The sequence below is a fragment of the Cebus imitator genome, unplaced genomic scaffold (assembly GCF_001604975.1).
Source record: "Cebus imitator isolate Cc_AM_T3 unplaced genomic scaffold, Cebus_imitator-1.0 Scaffold222, whole genome shotgun sequence".
Classification (NCBI taxonomy): domain Eukaryota; kingdom Metazoa; phylum Chordata; class Mammalia; order Primates; family Cebidae; genus Cebus; species Cebus imitator.
Window position 1 is genome coordinate 3,150,550 of NW_016107537.1, and position 23,785 is coordinate 3,174,334.

A 23,785-nucleotide genomic window follows, 5' to 3' on the forward strand; every position below is an offset into this window, starting at 1 on the left:
TGGTGGGAGAGGAACCCCTAGTAACAAGAGTGAAGGAGGGTAGACAATCTCTATGGCTTTTAGAAAACAGGGTAGAACTAAGTGTAACTATCATGAGGTCTTTATGACCACATGCTTATTTGCTTTAAAAAAAACCCATTATTAAAATTATTAAATACACACTTCTTAGTCTAGCATTCAAGATTTAACATCAAAATAGCAAACTAGTCTTTCAAAAAAGAATCTCTAACACACATAAATCTTCAAGAGTGATCTCCTTTTAAAATCTTGATTTACACATGCAGTGACCTCCCCCTGGCTCTGCCCCACCCATATCCATCCCCCCTCCCTTCAAGGCCCAATTCAAGACCCAGCTTTCCTATGAAGCTTTGTCTCACCAACAGGTCCTCATTACCTTTTCCTCCTCTGAATACCCCTAGCACAGGGGTCCCCAACCCCCAGGCCATGGGCTGGTACCTGTTCATGGCCTGTTAGGAACTGGACCACACAGCAGATGGTGACTGGTGAGTTACTATCTGAGCTCAGCCTCCTGTCAAATAAGCAGGGCATTAGCTTCTCATAGGAATGCAAACCCTATTGTGAACTGTGGCATGTGAGGGATCTAGGTTTCGAGCTCCTTATGAGAATCTAATGCCTGATGATCTGAGATGGAACACTTTTATCCTAAAACCATCCCACCCACTGCCCACCCCCACAACACCCCCGTACCATGAAAAACTGTCTTCCATGAAACCTGTCCCTGGTGTCAAATAGGTTGGGAACTGCTGGCCTACCAGACACAGTCTGAGCTCATTTGTCTTTTAACATACATATATGCCACCTTTAAACAATTCTTTATTTCTGTGTTCTCATTTCCCAGTCTAAATCACTAACTTCTTCAGCACAGGTTCTGTTTGAGTTAGACAAGGTTGTAGTTAGCACCTAGCTCATGATGGCTTCTCAATCAACATTTCCTGATTGATTACTGATTGAGCCACTATCAGAAGCAGATGAAAACTTGAGTAGATGGGACCAAAAATGTCCTAGTTCCTGTGATGGTTAGCAGAACCTAGCATTTATCTAAAGACCTCAGAGTGAGACCCCTCTGAGTAAATTGGAGACTCATGCAGATTCAAAGCCACCTACACACTGGAAGAAACTCTGGAGCACTGGGATTTCCAGAAGCCATTTTTTTTCCTTCTCTTTTTTTCTAGGCGGAATTCCCCTCTGTTGCCGGAGTGTAGTAGCGCGATCTCAGCTCACTGCAACCTCCACCTACTGGGTTCAAGTGATTTTCCTTCCTCAACCTCCAGAGTAGCTGGGATTATAGGTGTGCATCACCACACCTGGCTAATTTTTGTATTTTTAGTAGAGACAGCACCCAGCTAATTTTTGTATTTTTAGTGGAGACGGGGTTTCACCAGGTTGGCCAGGCTGGTCTCGAATGCCTAACCTCGGGTGATCTGCCTACCTCGGCCTCCCAAAGTGCTGGGATTACAGGCATGAGCCACCATGCCCCGCCTTACTTTTTAAAGTATTTATCTCAAGAGGCCAAGGAAGCAGAAACATCCACACAACCTCTTTCTAGCATGAACAGGTATTTATTTTGCATTGTCGAGTGGCTCTTGAAACACTCTTGAGAGGTGGAGTAGGAAGTTATTAAAGACCAAGGGGCAGAGAAGACTAGGCAAACTGTTTCCCAACTCACTCTTAGGAATCATCAGCGTATTACATATTTTCTCTTTAGACATCTGGACTCCTCTACAAAGAGATGTCTATTTTTGATTTTATGGGTTCTAAGCACTTGGTCTCCCAGAGTGCCTAATCCCCCAAAAGATGTTGAAAGCGGGTATTCAATAATCTACCCGAACTCTTCTACTTTGATGTTAATTACAGCTGGCTGTAGGGAAAGTCCAGTCCCTTGAGCCCCACCTTTCGCATGAAGCTGTCTGACAGAGCCCCTGTGTGGCTCAGGGCACGCGTCCAGCCTCTCAGATCAGTTAAATCAAGCCCAGGGGTCTACTCCAAGGGCACTAATCCATCACTTTCCTTGCCTGGTATAATTACGTAGTCGACCCTAGAACGCCCCTCCACTTGCCCTCACAGAAGTCGCTAAGGCAAAAACTCCTCAGGTTTTTTTCCCCGCCACAGACCGTAGTCACTCCCTCTTTGCCACGGCACTTGAGTCTGTAAGACTAAGGCTAAGACTGTATTGGTTTTATCATCTGGGGTCTTTTCTCACAGCGAGACCGCTAAATAGAAAACTGCCGGAAAGCGGGAGTCGTCCCCGGCAGCAGGACCCGTTTTTTCTCCCCACCTGCCTCCTCGTCTTTCCCGGGCACTGCTGCTTAAGACACGACAGTCTCGACCATCCCACCCACTGCCCACCCCCTGCACACGGGAGTTCTTTTTTCTGTTCCATGAACCGGACATAACGATTCTGGTTTACATATTTAAGTGAAGGCGGGGAAGAAACGCGACTCTCAGGACCCAAGGGCTGAGGCAACGTTCTTTGGTTCAAGACCTCTAGTTAAATCATTTTTCTCCTGCAAAGCCTTTCCTACAACGATGGCTTAATCGTGTAATTATGTAAACCAGTTACAATCTGGATAGCTAAAACAAAAAAACAATTCCCTACGCCCAAGCCAAGCCAGTTCCCCTTCGCCGCGCCGCATCCCAAACACCCCGCGCCCCCACCCCTGCAGCCAGGTTTCAGTTCAACCGACAGCTACCGGAAGTGGGGAAGCTACTGGCGCAAAGGAGGGAGGCGGGACTTGATCTCCGGGCAACGGCCCCGGCGATTGGCCAGCTTCTTCTGCAGCCTTGACCAATGACAGGCTCCCCAAAGCGTTCGGCAAGCCGACTGCGGCTGCGCGGGAGATTCGAATTGGCGGCGGCTCTGGCTTGTGGTGGGAGTTTGGCTGCCGCCGGCCAGCATTTTCTGGCCATGGACACCCCGGAAAATGTCCTTCAGTAAGTGTTCATCTGGTGGGGTGGGGAAGCCCAGGGGCTGGGGCGCCTGGCGTGGGGAAGCCCAGGGGTTTGCGGCGCCTGGAGTTAGGGCCCAGCCCGCCCTAGACCTGCCTTCTTTTGCTCCCTCCCGCCCCCTTCCTGGGTTTGGAGTGTGTTCAGGAAGGCGGTGGGCCGCTTGAGAGCCGGGGAGGGCTCGGCACAGTGGGCTCCGCTGAGGCCCGGTGCTCGTCCGCTCAGCTGCACCACAGTGGCCGTTTGAGGGGATTTGGATAATTCGTTAGGCCCCCAGAGCTCTGGTTTATTCTTTGTAAGGAACCCTCTCCTGATAGCTGTTTAACCTAACAAAAACTCCGAACCTTGTGTTTAGATTTTAAGATAAATTTTCAAAGTCACGTATTTAACAATTAGACTACAGTAGGGAACGAATTTAAAGTTGCTCTCATACCCATAATCCCACCACTATTTTTTAAAAGTCTTTGAATACAGGGTACTTTAAGAAAAAAAAAGGAAAATAATAAAATAGCTTTGCTTATTATTGAGTGATGTGTGCCAGCCTGCTAACATCACTAACTTTTTAAAGTTCCCACGCCTTTGTTTTTTAACTTAGATGGTTTACTAAGATTGTAACTTAAAACTATTTAAAACAATTAAGTCATAGGTGGCAGGATGTAAAACTGGTCCATTTTATTAGTTCATTGGGATTAGACCACTGAGATTGTTAAATACAGTCAAAACAAAAATATATTTGCTCTAAGACTTTTTCTGTAGCCTTCAACCTAGCCAGCAAATTATTTTCTTTCAGAAGTTTCCCACCCCCATTTTTAAAGGGAAAGCAGGTATTCCTGGTCCTATTTTGACTTACTAAAGATTAATTTGCTTTAGTGAACTGGTTGTTTTAGTATTACAGTGTATTTAGGTCATTTTAGTAGAGAAATGTGGTTGGTGTTAGAATATGAAATGTTTACCTTGGGTAGGCCTACTAGACATATTTTGTAAGAAAAGTTCTGAAATATGGATTTGTCCCTCTATGAAGCATGAGAAACATTCAGAATTCAGAAGTAATTTTTTTTTTTAGTTTCAAAAATAAGCAATATAGTTATATGACTAAAAGAAGAGTTAGAACAATATTTACCGTTAACTCCTGTACCTGCCTACCCTCCTACTCTGTCATGTGTAACCGTTTTTTCTAGTTTCTTTTTATTTTTCTTTATATTTACCTAAAAAGAAGTAAATATTGTTTTTTAGGCAGGGCATGGTGCCTCATGCCTGTAATACCAACACTTCAGGAGACCAAGGCAAGAAAGTCACTTGAGGCCAGGAGTTCAAGACCAATAGTGATACCGCTTTTCTGCAAAAAATAAAAAATTAGCCAGACATGGTGGCATGTGCCTGTAAGTCTCAGCTACTCAGGAGGCTGAGGCAGAAGGATCATTTGAACACAGGAGTTTGAGGTTACAGTGAACCATGATTGTACCAATGTACTCTAGCATGGACAACAGATCAAGATTCCATCTCTTAAAAAAAATAAAAATACATATTGATTTTTACATCATTTTTTAAAAAATATGTATAGTGTGTCAGATAGAAAACCTAGGAATCTTCCTGACTGGTTTCCCACTTCCCTTCTTACCTTCTATTCCCTTCTTCGCACAGAGGGAAATAAAAATGAAAATTAGATCTTGTCACCCCCACTTTTTCCTGCTGATGACACTTAAACCACACTGGCTTTCTTTCTGTTCCTGAAGTTCTCTCAGCCTTGACCATTTCGCACCCAGATAGCTACATGGCTCTCTGGCACTGATCACATGTTACCGCCTTAGGAGAGGCAGGACTTCCATGGCCATTTTATCTAAAAATAGTAACTCATCACATTCTCATCCTTTCTCCTGTTATGTTTTATTTAGTTTGTTCTTCTAAGTACTTAATGTAACCCGACATTGCTTTGCATGTTTCTTTTTGTTTGTTTAGCCCCTCTAGCATCTGAATTCCCAAGGGGAATTTTGCTTTACCTGGCCGATTTTTTTTTTTTTTTTTTTTTAGGCTGTGGCTGAGTATGTGGAAATGGGGGAAGTAGAGTTCTCTGGGAGTTCTGTGGCTGATTTCTGAGCACTGCTGTCATCTGCTCTTCCTCAGGGACTTTGTTACTTTGAAGCCATGAAAACAAACTATGTCTGGAAACTCTACTTTGTGGTACTCTGGGCTGCCTCACACCCATTTACAAGCCCTTTTTGACTCTTGTTCCAGCCATGTGTCAGCCATGCTCCTGGGAAGCAAAGGCAGGGACCTGAGTCACTGCCTTGCCTAGATCCCACTGGAAGGGCAGGGGTCTGAGTCAGTGCCATGCCTGGATCCCACTGGAAGTTCGGGTCTGAGTCAGTGCCATGCTTAGATCCTCCTGTTAGAAGGAACAGCTAACTTGTGGACACTGGCCCTCATGGTGATAGTGACATTGGGGTTCCATGAGAGGAGAGGGAGACCCTTGGGATAGAGCTGGGACTTCGGGAAAAGCATTGGCTGCTTCTGAGTTCTCTGACTACTTCTGAGCAAATGCTTCTTATTAAATACTATTTGGATTGATATTTAAGATTTTCATTTTAATGTATATAAATGGTATATATAAAATCAAGTATATCTTTTGCTTGTAGGAATTGTCCCTAACATCCCATGTGCATACTTTTCTCTGTTCTAGGATGTTTGAAGCCCATATGCAGAGCTACAAGGGCAATGACCCTCTTGGTGAATGGGAAAGGTCAGCATTTAGTTATTTTTTTTTAAAACAAGCTATATGCTGTCCTATGGAAAATTAACATTACCCATATTTTTGTAGCTACATACAGTGGGTAGAAGAGAATTTTCCTGAGAATAGAGAATACTTGGCAACTTTACTAGAACATTTAATGAAGGAATTTTTAGATAAGAAGAAATACCACAATGACCCAAGATTCATCAATTATTGTTTAAAATTTGTAAGTATACTTAAGATGTATCATCAAATCTATAATCATGTTGTACTTCTGCTTTTTAAACTTACGTTGGAAGATCATTTTAGACTTTTATTTTAATTCCTTGTTTCCAGTTCTGAATAGAGAGGAAAAACTGTTTATTCTCTGATTCAATGGACTTCTGTGCCGCTAGTCATTAAAAATATGTGGTGGCTCACACCTGTAATCCTAGCACTTTGGGAGGCCAAGGCAGGTGGATCACTTGAGTTCAGGAGTTCAGGTCCAGCCTGGCCAATATGGTGAAAACCTGTCTCTACTAAAAATACAAAAATGAGCCCAGCATAGTGGTGGGCACCTACACAGGAGGCTGAGGCAGGAGACTTGCTTGAGACTGGGAGGTGGGAGCTGCGGTGAGCCGAGATCATGCCACTGCACTCCAGTCTGGGCAACAGAGTGAGACTCTGTCCACCCCAACCCACCCCCAAAAAAGTATGTGCAGACTTCTCTCTACCAGCAGTCAATCAGTCAGCTCTGTAGTTGTGTCTCCAATTCAATTCCAGCACTACCTGAAACAAGTTAAGGGCTCTGTTCCACAAGACTGCCTCCCACTTCCAATGTCAGTTGCAAGCCACACATTGTTTTACCTGTGCTTCTGATTGACTGGCTATAAAGCAGAGTTCCCACAACCCTGCCTTTGGGCTTGGGTTTCATCAATTTGTTAGAGTGGCTCACAGAATGCAGGGAAACACTTACAGTTACTGTTATAAAGGATATTACTAAGAATACCACTGAACACCAGATGAAGAGATGTTTAGGGCAAGGTATTTGGGAAAGTATGTAGAGCTTCCTTGCCCTCTCCAGGTGTGACACCCTCCAGGAACCTCCCTGTGTTTAGCTCTCCAGAAGCTTGTCTAAGCTCTGTTCTTTTGGGTTTTTATGGCGGTGCCTTACACAGACATGATTGATTAAATCATTGGCCATCGGTGATCAGATTAAACTTCAGTCCCTCCTCCCTCCCTGGAAGTTCAGGGGTGGCGCTGAAAAGTCCAACCCTCTAATCCTGCCTTGGTTTTGCCCCCATCTGAAGTTACCTAGGGGCTCCTAGCTTAGCTGGCTAACTCCTCACCAGACGTAGACTAGCAGTTCCATTATTCTTATGTCTTTTTGTTTTGGGTTCCCGTAGGCTGAGTATAACAGTGACCTCCATCAGTTTTTTGAGTTTCTGTACAACCATGGGATTGGAACCCTGTCATCCCTTCTGTACATAGCCTGGGCGGGGCATCTGGAAGCCCAAGGAGAGCTGCAGCATGCCAGTGCTGTCCTCCGGAGAGGAATTCAAAACCAGGCTGAACCTAGAGAGCTCCTGCAACAACAGTACAGGTAGCTACCAATTAAAACTCCCTGTGATGCTTCCGACTTTGAAATGTAGTGTTTGCTCTTAAAAATTGTATCGTTAGCAATTTATATGGGAAAATCCTTCTAGTTTTGGAAAATGTGGGTAATACAGAATAGTATAAAGAAAAAGAAACTGCTCAGAAATACTACCGTTAATAATAACTGACACATTTCCTTCTAATATCTTTTCCTGTGCCTGTGTGGGAATCTTTGTATATTTTAACAGTAAATCATATTGTCTGTTTGGTTACACATACAAAGAAATTTATACTTAAGAAATTATAAACTTTTAAATTACTTCTAAAGTGGTTGTGAAATCTGTCGTGGTGTTGTGTCATAATCCAACCTCTCTCCAATCGGACATTTAAGTTGTTTACATTTTGATTTTTATAAAAAGCGCCATGATGGATACTTGTTTTTCTTTTTTCTTTTTTTCTTGAGACGAAGCTCACTCTGGTGTCCAGGTTGGAGTGCAGTGCTGCAATCTCAGCTTACCCCTGCCTCCTGGGTTCAAGGGATTCTCCTGTCTCAGCCTCTTGAGTAGCTGGGACTACAGGCGCCTGCTACCACACCTAGCTAATCTTTGTATTTTCAGTAGAGATGGGGTTTCACCATGTTGGCCAGGGTGGTCTTAATCTCCTGACCTCGTGATCTACCCCCTCAGTCTCTCAAAGTGCTGGGATTGCAGGCGTGAGCCACTGTGCCCAGCCTATCTTTTTTTTTTTTTTTAAAGATGGAGTCTTACTCTGTTGCCCAGGCTGGAGTGCAGTGGTGTAATCTCAGCTCACTGTAACCTCTCCCTCCGGGCTCAAGAGACTCTCCTGTCTCAGTATCCTGAGTAGCTGGGACTATAGGCATGTACCACCATTCCTGGCTAATTTTTGTATTTTAGCACAGAAGAGGTTTTGCCATGTTGGCCAGGCTGGTCTCCAACTCCTGACTGCAAGCGATTTTCCTGCCTCAGCCTCCCAAAGTGCTGGGATTGCAGACGTGAGCCACTGCATCTGGCCTGTGATGAATACCTTAATGAATAACATTGTTCACATTTTTAAAACTTTTTCCCTGATTAAGCATATCTCACTTAGGGAATTGTGAAAATACAGAAAATGAAATAAAACCTTTTGGCATTTTCCTTGGTGCTTTTTTCTCTCCTTGTTACAGGATTGCATGCATGCTTCCTGTACATATGCAGCTTTGTGTCAAGGTCTTTTTCCTTCATCATAAAAGTATTTTTTAATGTATTTTCTATTTTTACTTAGTTACTTCTCATAGATCCTCAGAATTGAAACTCTTGAGCCAAAGGGTGTATGAAGAGTTTTTAGGCTTGTGGTGCATATAACCAAACTACCTACTTGAAGGTTATACCAATTGTTTACCCTTCCTCTCTAATTAGTAGAATTTGAGACCCATTATCTACTGAACCCCTTGCCAGCCTTTAATATACTCATCTGTTCAATTTTTGTACAGTATTCATGCTTTTTAAAGATGTCATTATGAGATTTTTCAAACACCCATAAAAGAGAAAAATTAGCATAATAAACTCCCATTTATCTGTCACCAACTTTTAATATTTAACATTTTGTATTTCTCAATGCTGAAGAATTTTAAAGCAGATCCATAACAGCAAAATATTTTACCCAAAGCCCTGTTATAAACATCTCTAAAATCTTATTTCTTACAGAGCCTTATTCCATAATCATACCTAAGAAAACTAACAATAGTTATTTAATATCACATAATTTTCAGTCTTATCACATAAAATGGCTTCTTAACCATTGGTTTGTTTGACTTAAGAGTCAACAAGGTTTACCACTTAGTTGCTTTATAGGGTACAGTTTGGATTGCATCGCTCAAAAATGTCAGGTGTGGGAATTGCACATTACTTGACAGGTAGAGTTGAAAATGAAACACGCCGTGAAATGCGTCTCACAGCATTTCGTATGTCTGCCTTTTGAAGCAGTAGTCTAAGTACTTTTGTACTTTCACTTCTTTCTTCCGAATATATTCATTATGTTCCAAATGTACTAAGTACCTAAAGTAGGAGTTTAGATACCCTGTGTTAGAACTTTGCAGACATGATACATGGAGAAAGAGGGTTCATTTGTTATATGACTTTAAGAAATACTAACATAAACTAGGCAAAGGGAGGAATTTTTGTAATACGGGTAGTATATTGGATATAAAGATATTTCCAGCATTTTATTTTTTTATTTTAAAACAACTCTAAAATGCAACTGTACATTCTTTCTTGACCTCAGACTTTACTAGCTTATAATAAGTTGTCTGTGGTATTTAGTTTTCACTCTAACAGCTATGTATTGAACTGTAAATTTATAATCTATATTGATGCCTTTTCTACTGTCATTTAGGTTATTTCAGACACGCCTCACTGAAACCCATTTGCCAGCTCAAGGTAAAATCAGACTTTCCAAAATGCCTATTGTTGTCCATTCAGTCTTGGATTTGTATTAGTATTTTCTTTTCTCTAAAAAACAAAACCAGTTGGGCATGGTGATACACCCCTTTAATCCCAGCACTTTGGGAGGTCCAGATAGGTGGATCACCTGAGGTCAGGAGTTCAAGACCAGCCTAGCCAACATGGTGAAATGCCACCTCTACTAAAATACAAAATTTAGCTGGATGTGATGGCATGCGCCTGTAGTCCTGGCTGCTTGGGACGCTAAAGCAGGAGAATTGCATGAGCCTGGGAGGCGAAGGTTGCAGTGAGCCAAGATCACACCACTGCACTCCAGCCTGGGTGACAGAGCGAGACTGTCTACACACACACACATCCCATCCAATTTTTAATGAAACCCAAATTGTACTCTCAGGTAATAGAGAAAGCACTCTGATCATCATAATGCCTACTAAATAACCCCAGAGAGAAAGGGCTTTGTCCTAGCATTTTAAAAGAGCAACCCTGCAAGAAAAACCTGATGATTTCACTGTATTTCTAGGATTTTTTTTTTTTAATTCAAAATTGACCAAATAGTTCATCTGGACTCCATCTATTTTTAATGGAATCAAATGTGTTTAATGTAACTTTTAAAGAAATATAGCCATTCTTTTTCTTAGAACTAAATACCACATTTCAGCAATAAGCTCACCCTGTCCTATTGTTTAAAATCATTAGTTAGGTTTTACATTTCTTTTGGGTACTTCCTGGCATTTTGAATTGATCAGAAAATCGTATAATATTTATTTTAAAAATGTTGTAGTTGAAATTTCTGAGACAGTAGGAATGAGTTGATTTACTTCTTATGATTCTTATTGGAAGGATGAGGGGAACATATTAGGTGTGATAATTTTATTTATTATGGTTTTACCCTTAATTTCTCCTTATTTTGTCTTCTTTTCCCTCATAGCTAGAACCTCAGAACCTCTGCATAATGTTCAGATTTCAAACCAAATGGTAACATCAAAATCAAATCCAGGAAATAGTATGGCCTGTATTTCTAAGAATCAGGTAATAATGACATTTGTAGGTTGTATGGAAACTGAGAATGGTATTGAATGGCCAACCTGGCTGCCTTCTATATCCAGTTTGACATCTCATTTCTTTGATCTTTCTCTCATGACTCTAACCTCCATGTCAGCTACCTGTTCCTGGGGTAACTTCCTGGGCCTGTTATTCTCTCCCACAGCTCACCTCAAATATAATTTATTGTCTAACCCAGAGGCCCCCACCATACAGCCTCCTGTCTTTACTCTCCCAAGCAGCTTCTCCTCTACCAATATCCTTTCCTCCGCTGCTCTGCTGGCCTCTTGATAGACTCTGGAAATCTCTACTTGGGATTATACCCACCTGGGGGCTCCTGAAGCTGGCTTTCAAAACTCAGAGCCTCAAAGGTTGTTGCCTGTTACCTCAACTAGGGCTCTCATACTCCTAGGCACTGGGACATGTTTCCAGTGTCTGATTCACTCTTTGTTTTGTGTATCTCTTAATGTTTCCAGGTTCACTCTTTAGCACCAAATTACAGTGATTTTAAACTTCTTTTCAGTTTCTTCAAACTTGAGACCTAGCTACCTCTAACTTCTCTCTCGAACTTAAAAAATACTATTTCAGCAGATACCATCAAGTGATATCTGTCAGTTTTCTACCACCAGCCAATAAATGTAGCTGCATCCTTCCCTGTGAGAAAAGGTTGCCGTCCATCTGCACTTGTCCTTATCCTCATCAAGAGTTTTGCTCTATGGAGGTCACTTCTGCCTCCATGGCTTATCAACATGGGAAAATGCTCAAGTCTCTCCTTCCCTCAGCCTCACGTTTCCCAGCTGTGTTTCCCATGTTACCCTCCATAGTACAACTTTCTTTCAAAGTTCATCAGGGACCTCCTTGAAGCAATAGCCAATGGCAATGCCTCTGTTCTTAGGGTATATGTACAGATTTTATTAATATAACACATTCTTAGAAGCAGAATATGCATTCCTAACTGACAAGTAGTGCAACTTGTCCCAATACACATTTTACATCCTACACATGCTTGCCAGCCTCCTGACCTCATATTGCTCTGTCTAAGCTCTAGACAGTAGAGATGGGTCTTGATTACAGTCATATTTTCTAGACCTAGCTCAGAGTATGACACAGGGCTGTCTGGTAAATATTTGTTTAGTGAATGAATTTGGGAAGTCTTGAGGGCAGAGTAGTACCTAAGGAAAATTTTAATTAAAAAAATGTTGAACACAGCAGTTGGGAATATCCATCCCATAATGTTTAGACACTATAGCCTAACTCCTAGACTATAAATTGAAGGGAAATCAACTAGGGTTCTTCTCTACTGCTGAGTGGGACTTTTATCAAAAATAAAACTTTCCTGGATTAGATTAAGTTGCAATAGTTATTGTAAGGTTAATGATACAAAGTGAATCTTTTGATATTAATCATAATTTAAAAATATATGAATATGATATAATATATGAGTATAATATAAAATATATGAGCATAATATAAAATAAATAAGATATATATATATATATATATATATATATATGTAAATCTACTTGAGATTAAGGGTCCTCTTCACCTCAAGCATTTTCATATTGTTTTGTGAAGTAATTTAGGTGACACTTTCTTCTCAGACAGGTGAATGCTCATGTTTGTTTTCTGTTTTTAGGGTTCAGAGCCTTCAGGAGTGATATCTTCAGCTTGTGATAAAGAGTCAAATATGCAAGTATAATCAGCACATTAATCTATTATGAGTTTCCTTCAAATGTTCTTCAATACATTGTTGTAAATAATGTATTTTCCCCCGTTGTAGGGAACAAAGAGTGATCATGATTTCTAAATCAGAATATTCTGTGCAATCATCTTTGGCATCCAAAGCTGATGTTCAACAGGTTGTTATGTATTGCAAGGAGAAGCTTATTCGTGGGGAATCAGAATTTTCCTTTGAAGAATTGAGAGCCCAGAAATACAATCAACGGAGAAAGCATGAGCAATGGGGTACTTGCAATCTTGTATTTTTAGTTATTCTTATGTCACTTAAAATAATCCTCATCTCTGAGTAATTTTTCATAGAATAATTGACTATGTTGAAAGACTCTGTAAAAAAGTCTTTGTCTCATCCTATCAGAAGCCCAGAAGTCATTATTAACCGATTTTGCATTTGCCTGGAGAATATTGTGCTGGCAGCAAGCTGTACTTTTTTTTCTAAATGGGAAATTGGTTAACCACTAGTGTAGCAGCCAAGTTAGTCCTAGGACTAAATTGATGTCTTGGCAGCAAACTCATAGTTGAAAGAGTGCACATTAGATATCCATACCAGTGTCATTTTAGCTTTAGTGAAATAAATATTTAAAATTTTTTCAATATTATCTGTATATTATAATTCTAAATCTCTAGGTTAGTTATTTGAACCTTTATTCCATTTGGGACTTTTATATCGTCTAAGTTATTTGGGCTATAGCCATTCTGGGCCTTTTTTGTTTATTACTTTTCGTATTCAATTGACAGCAGAGAATACAAGTCAGTTAACACAGAGAACCCATTTTGTGCTGGGCATAGATCCATTTTTCTTTCACATGCCATGACCAAAAAGTCTTAAGCCAGACTCTTTGATTTGCCTAATATGGCTCTATTAACCAGTTATTGGAAGTGGGACTAACCACAGCATGCTTGAAGCCCTGATCATTTAGTGCACTTCACTTCTACTTAGTCTCTAGAGATTTTTATCTTTTAAAAATAAAAACTTATTTTAAAATGATTTGCACAATCATAATTGTTTACAAGAACAATCATGTATATGATGGTTAAAAAAAAATCTTTGCTATTATACTGTGCTGTTAAGGATTATTTTTGATCAACATGTAGTTTTTTTTGTTTTGTTTTGTTTTGTTTGCTTTTTTTTTAAGTAATTTACATGCCCGGAATATATAGTAACCAAGCTGAGGGCAGGTGAAAGACTAACAAAAAAATCGGGCCCCTAAAATATAACCCTTTCCTCATTTTGCATGTATTCCTGTGATGAATTTAAGTTTTGCATGCAATCCATTTTTTATCTTTCCTAAAGTAAATGAAGACAGACATTATATGAAAAGGAAAGAAGCAAGTGCTTTTGAAGAACAGCTATTAAAACAGAAAATGGATGAACTTCATAAGAAGTTGCATCAAGTGGTGGAGACATCCCATGAGGAGCTGCCCACTTCTCAGGAAAGGTCTGAGGTATATTGTGCTCTTCATGACATGTCCCATGCCCAGCAGCAGGAATTGCAGTATTGATTTGTTCCTTTCTATGTGCTGGTTTTAGAGTTAATTCTGATGTTAATTTAGCTGGTAACTTTCTGAAATTCTAAAATAATTTGACACAGAAGTTCAAAATGTAGAGTGAGACAAGAAAGTTACAGAACAGAATGGTAGTATGTTTTACATGTTTGTATGTATACACATCTATATATTCATGTATTAGTATATATAGACCTTTTTTATTTTTTGTACAATGACTATTGTGTAATTAAAATTGGAGTTTAGTACTCTCAATAATTTATCATCTAGATATATTTTTTGTTTGCCATTACTTCATGTTGGAAAAGGAAAGAAGTGGTGAGTGTGTTAGAGCCACATATATTTTCTTAAAATTAGTAATGAATGAGGGAGATTGGAAATAAACTATTTTAAGCTGTATAATGATTGCTTAATCTGCATCTTAGTATATGTCTGTCTATGACATAGGATACTATGAAGATAAAATAATTATGTTACATATTTGGAAAGTATAAAAATATGTGACTATATTATGTTTTTAAAAATATCACATGAAAGATGTGTGTATAAATATATATATATATGTATGTATGTATGTTAGACAAGGTCTTGCTCTGTCACCCAGGCTACAGTGCAGTGGTGTGATAACTGTTCATTGTATCCTCCTTAGCTGTGACCACAGGCATGTGCCACCACACCCACCTAATTTTTTATTTTTATTTTTGTAGAGATGGGGTCTCACCACGTTGCCCAGCCTGGTGCCAAACTCCTGGGCTCAAGTGTTTCTCTTGCCTCAGCCTACCAAAGTGTTGTGATTACAGGTGTGATCCACCATACTTGGTCTGAATGTTCTCCTTTATTGCTAACTGCTATAGTTTGTATTTTTCCAGACTTACTATGTATGAACACACACATGAATGCAGTAGAACGTTCTATATAAATAAGACTTATTTTCTGCTTTTTCTACCTAACACATCTGGTAGATCTTTCACTACTATTGCATAGATATCTAACTGATTCTACTTGCAGCATAGTCTTCTGTCATACCTTATAAAAGGGAGCGTATCATGTAGAAACTGCTACAAGTCATGCTGTCTTTAAAGTTTATGTACCTAAAAAATTGTCAGACTGCCCTCTATAAACTTAGGATTGTCCACTCCCATTAATAGTGTGTAAAAGTACTTGTTTCTTGTACGCATTTAGCTAAATCTTTTCAAGCACCTGATGTAGTTTCTTTAATTATAGGTGGATTTGGATCTTTTTTGGATGCACTTAGTGAGTGTTTTTTTTTTTTTTTTTAAATTGACTTGATAGTGTTTTTTTTTTTTTTTTCTTTAAATTGACTTGATAGCTTTGTCCATTTTTCTATTGAGTCATTTCATTTTTTAAAATTTATTTATTTGGATTTCTTTTCTTGTATAATTTATATTTTCCCTGGATAATTACAAGAAATTGTTCTCCCTGGTTCTTTTCCTGTGGTATATCCCTGGTTCCCATGTCTTCATTTCTCCTTAACATCCTCATTTTGAAGGCACATTCTCCAGTAGCTTTAAAAAAAAAAAAAAAAAAAAAAAGTATGTTTGAGGGGTTAGTTTTTGAGGTCTCTTGCATGTCTAAAAGCATCTTTATTCTACCCTCACACTTGGTTGATGATTTGGTTGGGCACAAGGTTCTAGGAGGGAAATCACATTCCCTCAGAGTTTTTAGAGGCACTCGTTCATTGTTTTTTAGCTTGCACAACTGGTGTGGAAAGGCCCAGAGTCCTGATTCTTGGTTCTTTGATGTGACCTTTGTTTTTCTCTGGAGGGGTGTAGGATCATCTTCCTCCCCTGTGTTGTGACATAATGATGTGTTTGGTGTTTATCTTTTCATCCATTATACTTAGTACTTAAATGTTCTAGTTTTGCAATTCTGGGCAATTTTCCTGATGTATATTTTTAGGGGTGGATATTTTTCCCTCATACTCTCTGTTAGGCTATCCTGGAGTGGTCATTTAATTTTCTTAAATTTCACCATTTTCTATTTTTGTCCTTTTCTACCCCTAATTTTCTTAGAGGTTGCCTTAATTTTTATGGCCATCTTATTAAATTCTTTTATTTCTGATGTCATTTTAGGATTATGTTGCTTTTTTTATTAGGTATGCTCATTTTCACAGGTGCCTATTATTTTGTGAATGTAATATCTTACCTCTTAATGTGAAGAAATTAATTTTTAAAAAATTGTGTCAGAATCCTTGATTTCCTGTTCATATGTGTCATTTGCTTTGACCTTTGTGCTTCATATTGTAAGTTTACCATGAGATGTCTGTTCTCTGCTGTGTACTCATCGAAGAGCAGGCCCAAGAAGGCTGATTGGAGGCCATAGGTGTGTGAGTGAGGCTTGTTAACTGATCAGCTTCATAGGAAGGCCTGTTTTCTTGGGCAGATAGATTCCCGGGAGCATGGAGTATAAACCTGGCCTGCTAGCATTTGCAAAGTCAAGGAAAGGATTCAGAGGTCCAAGTGTTCAATGAGTAGGTTGACCAGATCCTTTTGTTTCTCGTGTGGTGTCTATCACCACCATCCTCAACCTAGTCTAGAGTCCTTTTGATTATTTCTCCAGAAAGGAAACTTCCAGTTTGCTGCCAGACCAAGCATGAGGAATCACACCCTGCATGGACCTGCAAGAATGGGTCTTAGCATCTGCTTTTCAAACAGACTTACAGTGTTCTTGTCTTCAGCTCCACCTTCACTTCCATTTTGAGGTATAGCTAGCATTGTAGATTTCTGAACTTATGTAGCAATTAGGGACACACCACTCCTAGCCTTTTTCAACAGCTATGTTAAGTGTTAGAATTCCTTCACTGTCATTTTGGTGAGAGTTTTGGAGTATATGAAGCCACTGTCTTTAACTAGAAACCTCCCTTTTTCAAACTTAATTATCTGTATGAATAGCATCAGGATATATTTTCCAAGTGGATTGCTTGTTGTCCCTAAATCATTTATTGACCTGCTCAGCCTTTCCCCGTTGATTTAAAATATCTTTACCATGTTCTGAATTTTGATGTATACAAGATACCTTTAGTATAGGTATTTTAGTCACTAGGTCTCTTCTTGATCATTTCATAGGTGTATTTACTACAACTTTCTTATATGTTTTGATATCTGGTGGAGAAAAATCTCTGGCATTGTTCAGAATATTTCTTTAGAATTTAATATTATGATTTTTTAAATCATTACTAATTTGGTAGGTGAGAAAATGGTGTAGGTTATTTTTGATGACAAATGAGAATGAGCTTTTTATATTTTTTTCCATTTGTCTGTAAAATAACTATTCTTGCCCGAGATATTTGGTGGTATGTGTTTGTTTGTTTTTGGAGACAGGATCTTACTCTATCCTCTAGGCTGGAGTGCAGTAGTGCAATCTCTGCTCACTGCAATCTCTGCCTCCCAGGCTCAAGTGATCCTGCCACCTCAGCCTCCTGAGTAGCTGGGACTGCAGGTACATCCCTCCATGCCCAGCTAATTTTTTGTAGAGACAGAGTTTTGCCATGATGCCTAGCCTGGTCTCAAACTCCTGAGCTCATGCAAACCACCAGCCTCAGTCTCCCAAATTTCTGGGACCAATTACAGGCGTGAGCCACCCTTGCCTGGCTGGTGTTTTTCTTAACAGTTTATAAGGATACTTTTATATGGTGAGGAATTAACTCATCTAACTTTGTAGTATTAAAGCATACAATTACAATCTTAAATAGATGTGAGTAGCAAAGCAAAGATTTTAAATTTAGAGCTTATTATCCTTCCTGTTGTGAGACAGGCTTTTGTGGCAGTTATTATTGCAATTTATATTAGTGTTTCCTATTCTTCAAAGTGAAAATGGCTATGAAGAGTCTTTTACTTATGTTTTCCCTTTTTCAAGCCCTATCTCATATATTAATAAGGGTATTTTAATGGAAGGAACACTATTATGAGCTTTTGCTAACACTGATTTGTTGAACTTTTCCCAAAATTAAGTAAAGATAAATAATACTTAAATATTGATACAACTATAGAGACTGGTTATTTCAGTGGTTAGAAATTATGAGCTGCCACTGGTGTCTGTGGTTCAGAAGCTACAAACCACCCATTTGTAGAGTGATCTTTTTGTTGTTGACTATACATTTCGGAATGCTTGAAGAAGTATAGGGAAACTTCAAGGAAAAAGGAATTGTCCAGGCATGGTGGCTCACGCCTATAATCCCAGCACTTTTCAAGGTTGGGGTGGGCAGATCACGACATCAGGAGTTTAAGACCAGTATGGTCAACGTAGTGAAACCCTGTCTCAACTAAAATACAAAAAATTAACAGAGTGTGGTGATGTGGGCCTATAATTCCAGCTACTCAGGAGGCTGAGGGAGGAGAATTATGTGAACCCAGGAGGTGGAGGTTACAGTGAGCCGAGATCACACCATTGCACTCCATCCCAGGTGACAGTGCAAGACTCTATCTCAAAAAAAAACCAAAAAGGAATCTACTGAAGATAGATGGCATGCTTTGAAAAGTTGCAATTCCTGATTAGTAGTATTCTGGACTTCATGGTTTTGTTTTTGTTGTTTTATTTGTTTAACATGAAAGGTTAATCCAGCATGTATGGGACCAAGTGTAGGCTCCCAGCAGGAACTGAGAGCTCCATGTCTTCCAGTCATCTATCACCAGACACCAGTGAACATGGAAAAGAACCCAAGAGAGGCACCTCCTGTTGTTCCTCCTTTGGCAAATGCTATTTCTGCAGCCTTGGTGTCTCCAGCTACTAGCCAGAGCATTCCTCCTCCTGTTCCTTTGAAAGCCCAGGCAGTAACAGATTCCATGTTTGCAATGGCCAGAACAGATGCTGGGTAAGCTGAAGGTAGTCCTAGAAATGATAGTGATGTGAATGGCACCTGTCACCTTCTTTACATGACCTGCATTATCAGGAGCAGTATGTAAAAGATGAATAACATCTGCCTTTTATTTTTAGATAAGTATGTCGTTGAAAAAGCAAGTGGTAAAACATTGCTCCCAATCCTTTAGGGTTACTTATTCCATGCTTCTTTTAGAGCATTTATTTTACTTTACACTTTTGTGAATTAAAAATTTTCAATACCCTGAAAGTCTGTACTCACTCTGTAACTGAAGAATATACAGCTGTTGAGCTGAAATTGCCTTTGCTCACTGGCTTTGACTTAATACTTGCAATGATCATAACTGTCTAGACAATTACTTGATAGGTGTTCTCATATTCCGTCTTCCTGTAGGAAACAGTTTGGGATTGATACCTGTGATTCTGTCTCTCAAAATATACTCTGCACTGGAATTTTTTACCCTAATTTTGAGGAATTTTTTTTTCTAGATTTCGGAAATTATAATGTCACATCAATGATTTTATTTGTGTTTTTACCTATAGTCATTTCAGCCCTCTTTTAAGTCGTTTTTTAGGGATTTTAAAATTAAAAATGCTTTGCATGTTTTACTTTATACCTTAAACAGGGTTCATGAAGGGAACTCTAGCAATGTTAAATAGACGTATTAGATGCATTACCCCAAGTGCACTTAAAACAAACTGTGATATAAATGGCTTGCATATTATTTTTTCTTTCTTGATAATTGTTAACTTTTAAAGGCTGGAGGACATTGCACTGCGGCTGCTGGCTCATCACAGCAAAGGTGTCCTGCACAGCTGAGGCACACCAGTGCTTCTCCATGTCCTGACTCTGGTTAGCTGCCTGGGGTCGGGCTCAACTCTTTAACCTCTGTAATGAATGGAATCATTTGAATAGTCATAGGACTCTACCACATATAGAGATGGTTCTTATCCCTATAATCACTGTGTCACACAAATGTTTAGTACCTGATCTTTTCTGTAAGAATTTTTTTCCTGAAATGGAACTCAAATGAAAAAAAGAAAACATTTTATTTACTTACACAGTAGACCGTAAGTAGTTCTGTCTGTATTTTAATAGGCTTGTAATTATTGACTAATTTTTTTTTCTTTTTACTATCATTTCTTGAGAGTTAGTTAAAAATTCTAATAAATCAAGCATTTTATTCCTTAGCGTGTCTCAAGAGTTTTCTCTTCCAGATGTGTGAATAAGAGTACTCATGAATTTAAGCCACAGAGTGGAACAGAGATAAAAGAAGGTAATGTTTAATTATAATAAATGTGTTTCTGACCAGATTCCTCTAGCTCACTCAGAGGTGTGTTTTGTGGCTGTGGTTTACGAAGGCTTCAGGCCTTAATGAACCTGAGTGTTAGATTTCCTATTTTTAGACTATGAGTTATTTATTTCTGAACCATTTCAGATAAATGTAGAAATCCACTTGTTAGTCACATCTTATTAGTTTAGAATTCTTTGGAAACATAATTTGTGAATACATTTCTACTGTATTTCTCAGGAAATTAATCCACAACAGAGTCATCTTTAGTATGTTAGGAAAGGTGATCAAAAGTTTAATTAGGTGTGTCACACTATTATTTGGCACTACTTTGTTAGAGGCATTTGCATAGGAGATAAGTTTTATAAATAATAAGACACACATATTGGGCATTCAGTTACCCCCTGTGTGACTGGGACATCTTTTCCATGAAGAGTTTAGTGAGGAGAAGGGCTATTTGAAATAGCTGGAGACTCATTAACTGAACCAAGGCTTACTGAGTCTGCTCTCTAGGTGCCAGACACTATTATACATAGGGATGAAGTCATGAATAAAACACCTCCACCCACATAGAAGGGAAAAAAAGTGTCCTGTTGGAGTTGTGGGGTTGAAATTTCAGAAAAGGTGATATTTGGGTAAAGGGCTGAAGGATAAAGCTACCATGCCACTAGCTTGGGCAACCTTTTCAGGCAGAGAGAATATTAAATACTAAGCCCGCAAGCAGGAAAATCTCTGATATATTCTAAGCACAGCCAGGAGACCAATGTGAGGAGGTAAGCAGGGAGAGGAGGAAGGTGAGGCCTGATCAAACAGGACCCAGGCTGTGCAGGGCCATGTATTCTATGTCTGACTGCAGTGGAGTGAGATGGGAAGCCAGTCTTAAGATTTACATTGTGACTATGAACTTGGGATACAGTGGCATTAAGGGTATAATTTATGACAAAGTTGCTAATCTGGTATAATCCAGACCAAACACTCAGTCTCTTTGAGCCTTCATTTCCTTTTCTGTAAAAGGATAATTTTCACCTTATTTACCTCATAGGTAAATATCTTTATAATAGTCACCGGACTATTATAAAGATAAAAATGAAATATATGAAAGTACTATAATACTGGTAGTCCTTAGTGATAATTACTAACGATGACAAACTGGTTTAATTATAATTTACTTATATTGTGTGCCTTTTAAGTTATTCTGATTTGCCTACTGATACCACATTTTGTCTCCATTTCTTTGCTAGGGTGTGAAACACATAAGGTTGCCAGCACAAGTTCTTTCCACACAACTCCAAACACATCATTGGGAATGGTTCAGGCAACACCATCCAAAGTGCAGCCATCACCCACCGTGCACACAAAAGAAGCATTAGGTAAAGTATTTTATCTGAGTGTGTAGCACCTGTTAACAAGCTAATGAAAGCTCTTTTGCAACCTGTTTACAGTTATTCTTTTGTTCCTTAAGGTTTCATAATGAATATGTTTCAAGCTCCTACACTTCCTGATATTTCTGATGACAAAGATGAATGGCAATCTCTAGATCAAAATGAAGATGCATTCGAAGCCCAGTTTCAAAGTAATAACTATTTATTTAAAAGCTACTAAATGCGTAGTATTACAGGTGGTTATCACAGGAAATACCAAGCATTATATAAGAGGTGGCCCTGCCCTTGATTAGCTTGTCACATAAGGGCAGGGAATGCCTGACATGAAAATATGACAGTTCCTGAAAAGGTACTCAATGTGTGTGATAGATTTGCTGATTAAAAAAAGAAATTAATAGTGCTAAAGAAGGACAAAACCCTCATGGATAAGAAGGGCTAAGTGCTCAAGGTGTGACTTGAGTCTTCACTGGTAGAGGAATGGCTGGGGCAGAGTGTTGGAGGAGGCTGGCAGCTAACCCACATTTGTCTAGAGTTAGGGGATTCATGCCAGAAGCTAGAGATCATGATAAAGATAAGTAGGAGCCAGTTAGACTCAGGAGGAATTGAAATGTAAAGCTAAGAGGTTAATTCTTTTGGAAAGGAAGTGGAAAACAAAACCCTGAGAGCTTTTATTGAGTGAGTCAGATGACAATAGCAATTATTTAGGAGAATGATTAACACCTTACTGATATGTGGCAGGGACTCCTGACCTGGGACTTGAGTACAAGACCCTGTTACTATAGTTAAGTCACTTCATCTCACTATAGTGACTTATCTTATTGCCTAGTATTTGAAAAGTTGTTACTAGTTCTCTTCTGTCAGCTGTTACTCCTTTTCCTTATTTGTAGTTGAAGTTTAACATAAAGGATGTTTTTTTACTAGTACAATAATTAGATGCTATTTTTTATTCTATTCCAGAAAATGTAAGGTCGTCTGGGGCTTGGGGAGTCAATAAGATTATCTCTTCTTTGTCATCTGCTTTTCATGTGTTTGAAGATGGAAACAAAGAAAATTACGGGTAAAAAAATACCATGTAGTTAATGCGATACTGCAGAATTTTCTCTGGGACTAGAGGTGGTAGGGTGGTGAGAGACTATGGACTGCCACTCACATGGTCAAATGAGCCTTTTGACCACATAACGAGGATGGTGTTGCCAGAGTTCTCCAGATCTACAGTGCTGCAAGAGTTCCAAGAGAGCAGGCTTCCCATAGCCAAAGCTTGTGTTGAAAAAGGAAAACAGTCTGGTTGTGAATTAGCAGAGAACTGAGGATTCTGTGGATTTGAAATTATATTAGGTGTGAATGAATTCACCACTACAGGTATCCATACATGCTCTGTTTGTATTTGCAGCACTGATAAAGTAGAAAAGGAAGTGGCTTATATCGGGTATTGCTACAGAGAATGTGTTTTAAGGCTGAGGAATATTACACTGGAGAGCTTTCATCTGGGGGTAGAGTGAGGTAGCTCCAGGAATTTTCATTGTTAATAGTTTGAACCATGGAAAGAGATGTCAGTGTGAACTAAAGGTTTTATGGTATTTAAGAAATTCATATTGAGGTAGAAAGGAGAAGGGGCATGGCTAGCTCTCAGAGAGGAATTCCATAGCTACAAAGGCACCGAAAATTTAAAAAATATGTTGGCATCCATGACTTTCCACTGGCCATGGCCATAATTCATTTTTGGCTCCTAAAAGCTATAACTGAGTGTGACAGAAATGTCTATATTTTCCACCCTCACTTAAGGTAGGTCTACTTTTATAAGTCAATTCGATCACACTCAGTTTTTCTAGAACTGCTATAGAAGTAAGGAATATTTATATAAATATTAACTCATTAAATAGGATAAATAGAGAACTTTTCTAGTGGTCAAGTGATAGCGTGCATTTTTTTTTTTTTTTAGCATATTTTACTATTTATAATTTAGCAAATCTTTCCTTAGATTACCACAGCCTAAAAATAAACCCACAGGAACCAGGACCTTTGGAGAACGCTCTGTCAGCAGATTTCCTTCAAAACCAAATGTAAGCAAACCTGTTTCATCTATGAAATGGGTCCTACAACCCCTTCTGCTTTATTCTACCAAGTGATTATGCCAATCAGAGGATATTGTATATATGAAACTATGCTGAAAAATATGATACTGTATGAAGAATGTGTTTCTTTTAGGACACTATTTAATAATTGAAGAAGAAATGCATATTTTCTAAGTGTCCTACCAAAATTATT

At 39.0% G+C, this 23,785-nt stretch overlaps 1 protein-coding gene across 2 annotated transcripts in view; it reads left to right on the forward strand.

The window, feature by feature from the left end:
- The first annotated feature begins 2,821 nt into the window (after positions 1-2,821).
- BUB1 (BUB1 mitotic checkpoint serine/threonine kinase) overlaps positions 2,822-23,785 on the forward strand; it is a 39,996-nt gene continuing 19,032 nt past the window's right edge. The window contains exons 1-15 of one of the 2 annotated variants that reach the window (XM_017549849.2): positions 2,822-2,952; positions 5,642-5,701; positions 5,780-5,918; positions 7,078-7,274; positions 9,659-9,702; positions 10,655-10,755; positions 12,404-12,456; positions 12,548-12,732; positions 13,799-13,950; positions 18,582-18,841; positions 20,065-20,123; positions 21,380-21,508; positions 21,601-21,711; positions 22,478-22,577; positions 23,499-23,580. In XM_017549849.2, the coding sequence (XP_017405338.1) occupies positions 2,927-2,952; positions 5,642-5,701; positions 5,780-5,918; positions 7,078-7,274; positions 9,659-9,702; positions 10,655-10,755; positions 12,404-12,456; positions 12,548-12,732; positions 13,799-13,950; positions 18,582-18,841; positions 20,065-20,123; positions 21,380-21,508; positions 21,601-21,711; positions 22,478-22,577; positions 23,499-23,580 (1,698 nt within the window). In that variant the 5' untranslated portion in view covers positions 2,822-2,926. The remainder of the gene's footprint in view (positions 2,953-5,641; positions 5,702-5,779; positions 5,919-7,077; positions 7,275-9,658; positions 9,703-10,654; positions 10,756-12,403; positions 12,457-12,547; positions 12,733-13,798; positions 13,951-18,581; positions 18,842-20,064; positions 20,124-21,379; positions 21,509-21,600; positions 21,712-22,477; positions 22,578-23,498; positions 23,581-23,785) is intronic. The other variant, XM_017549851.2, reaches the window with a different exon arrangement.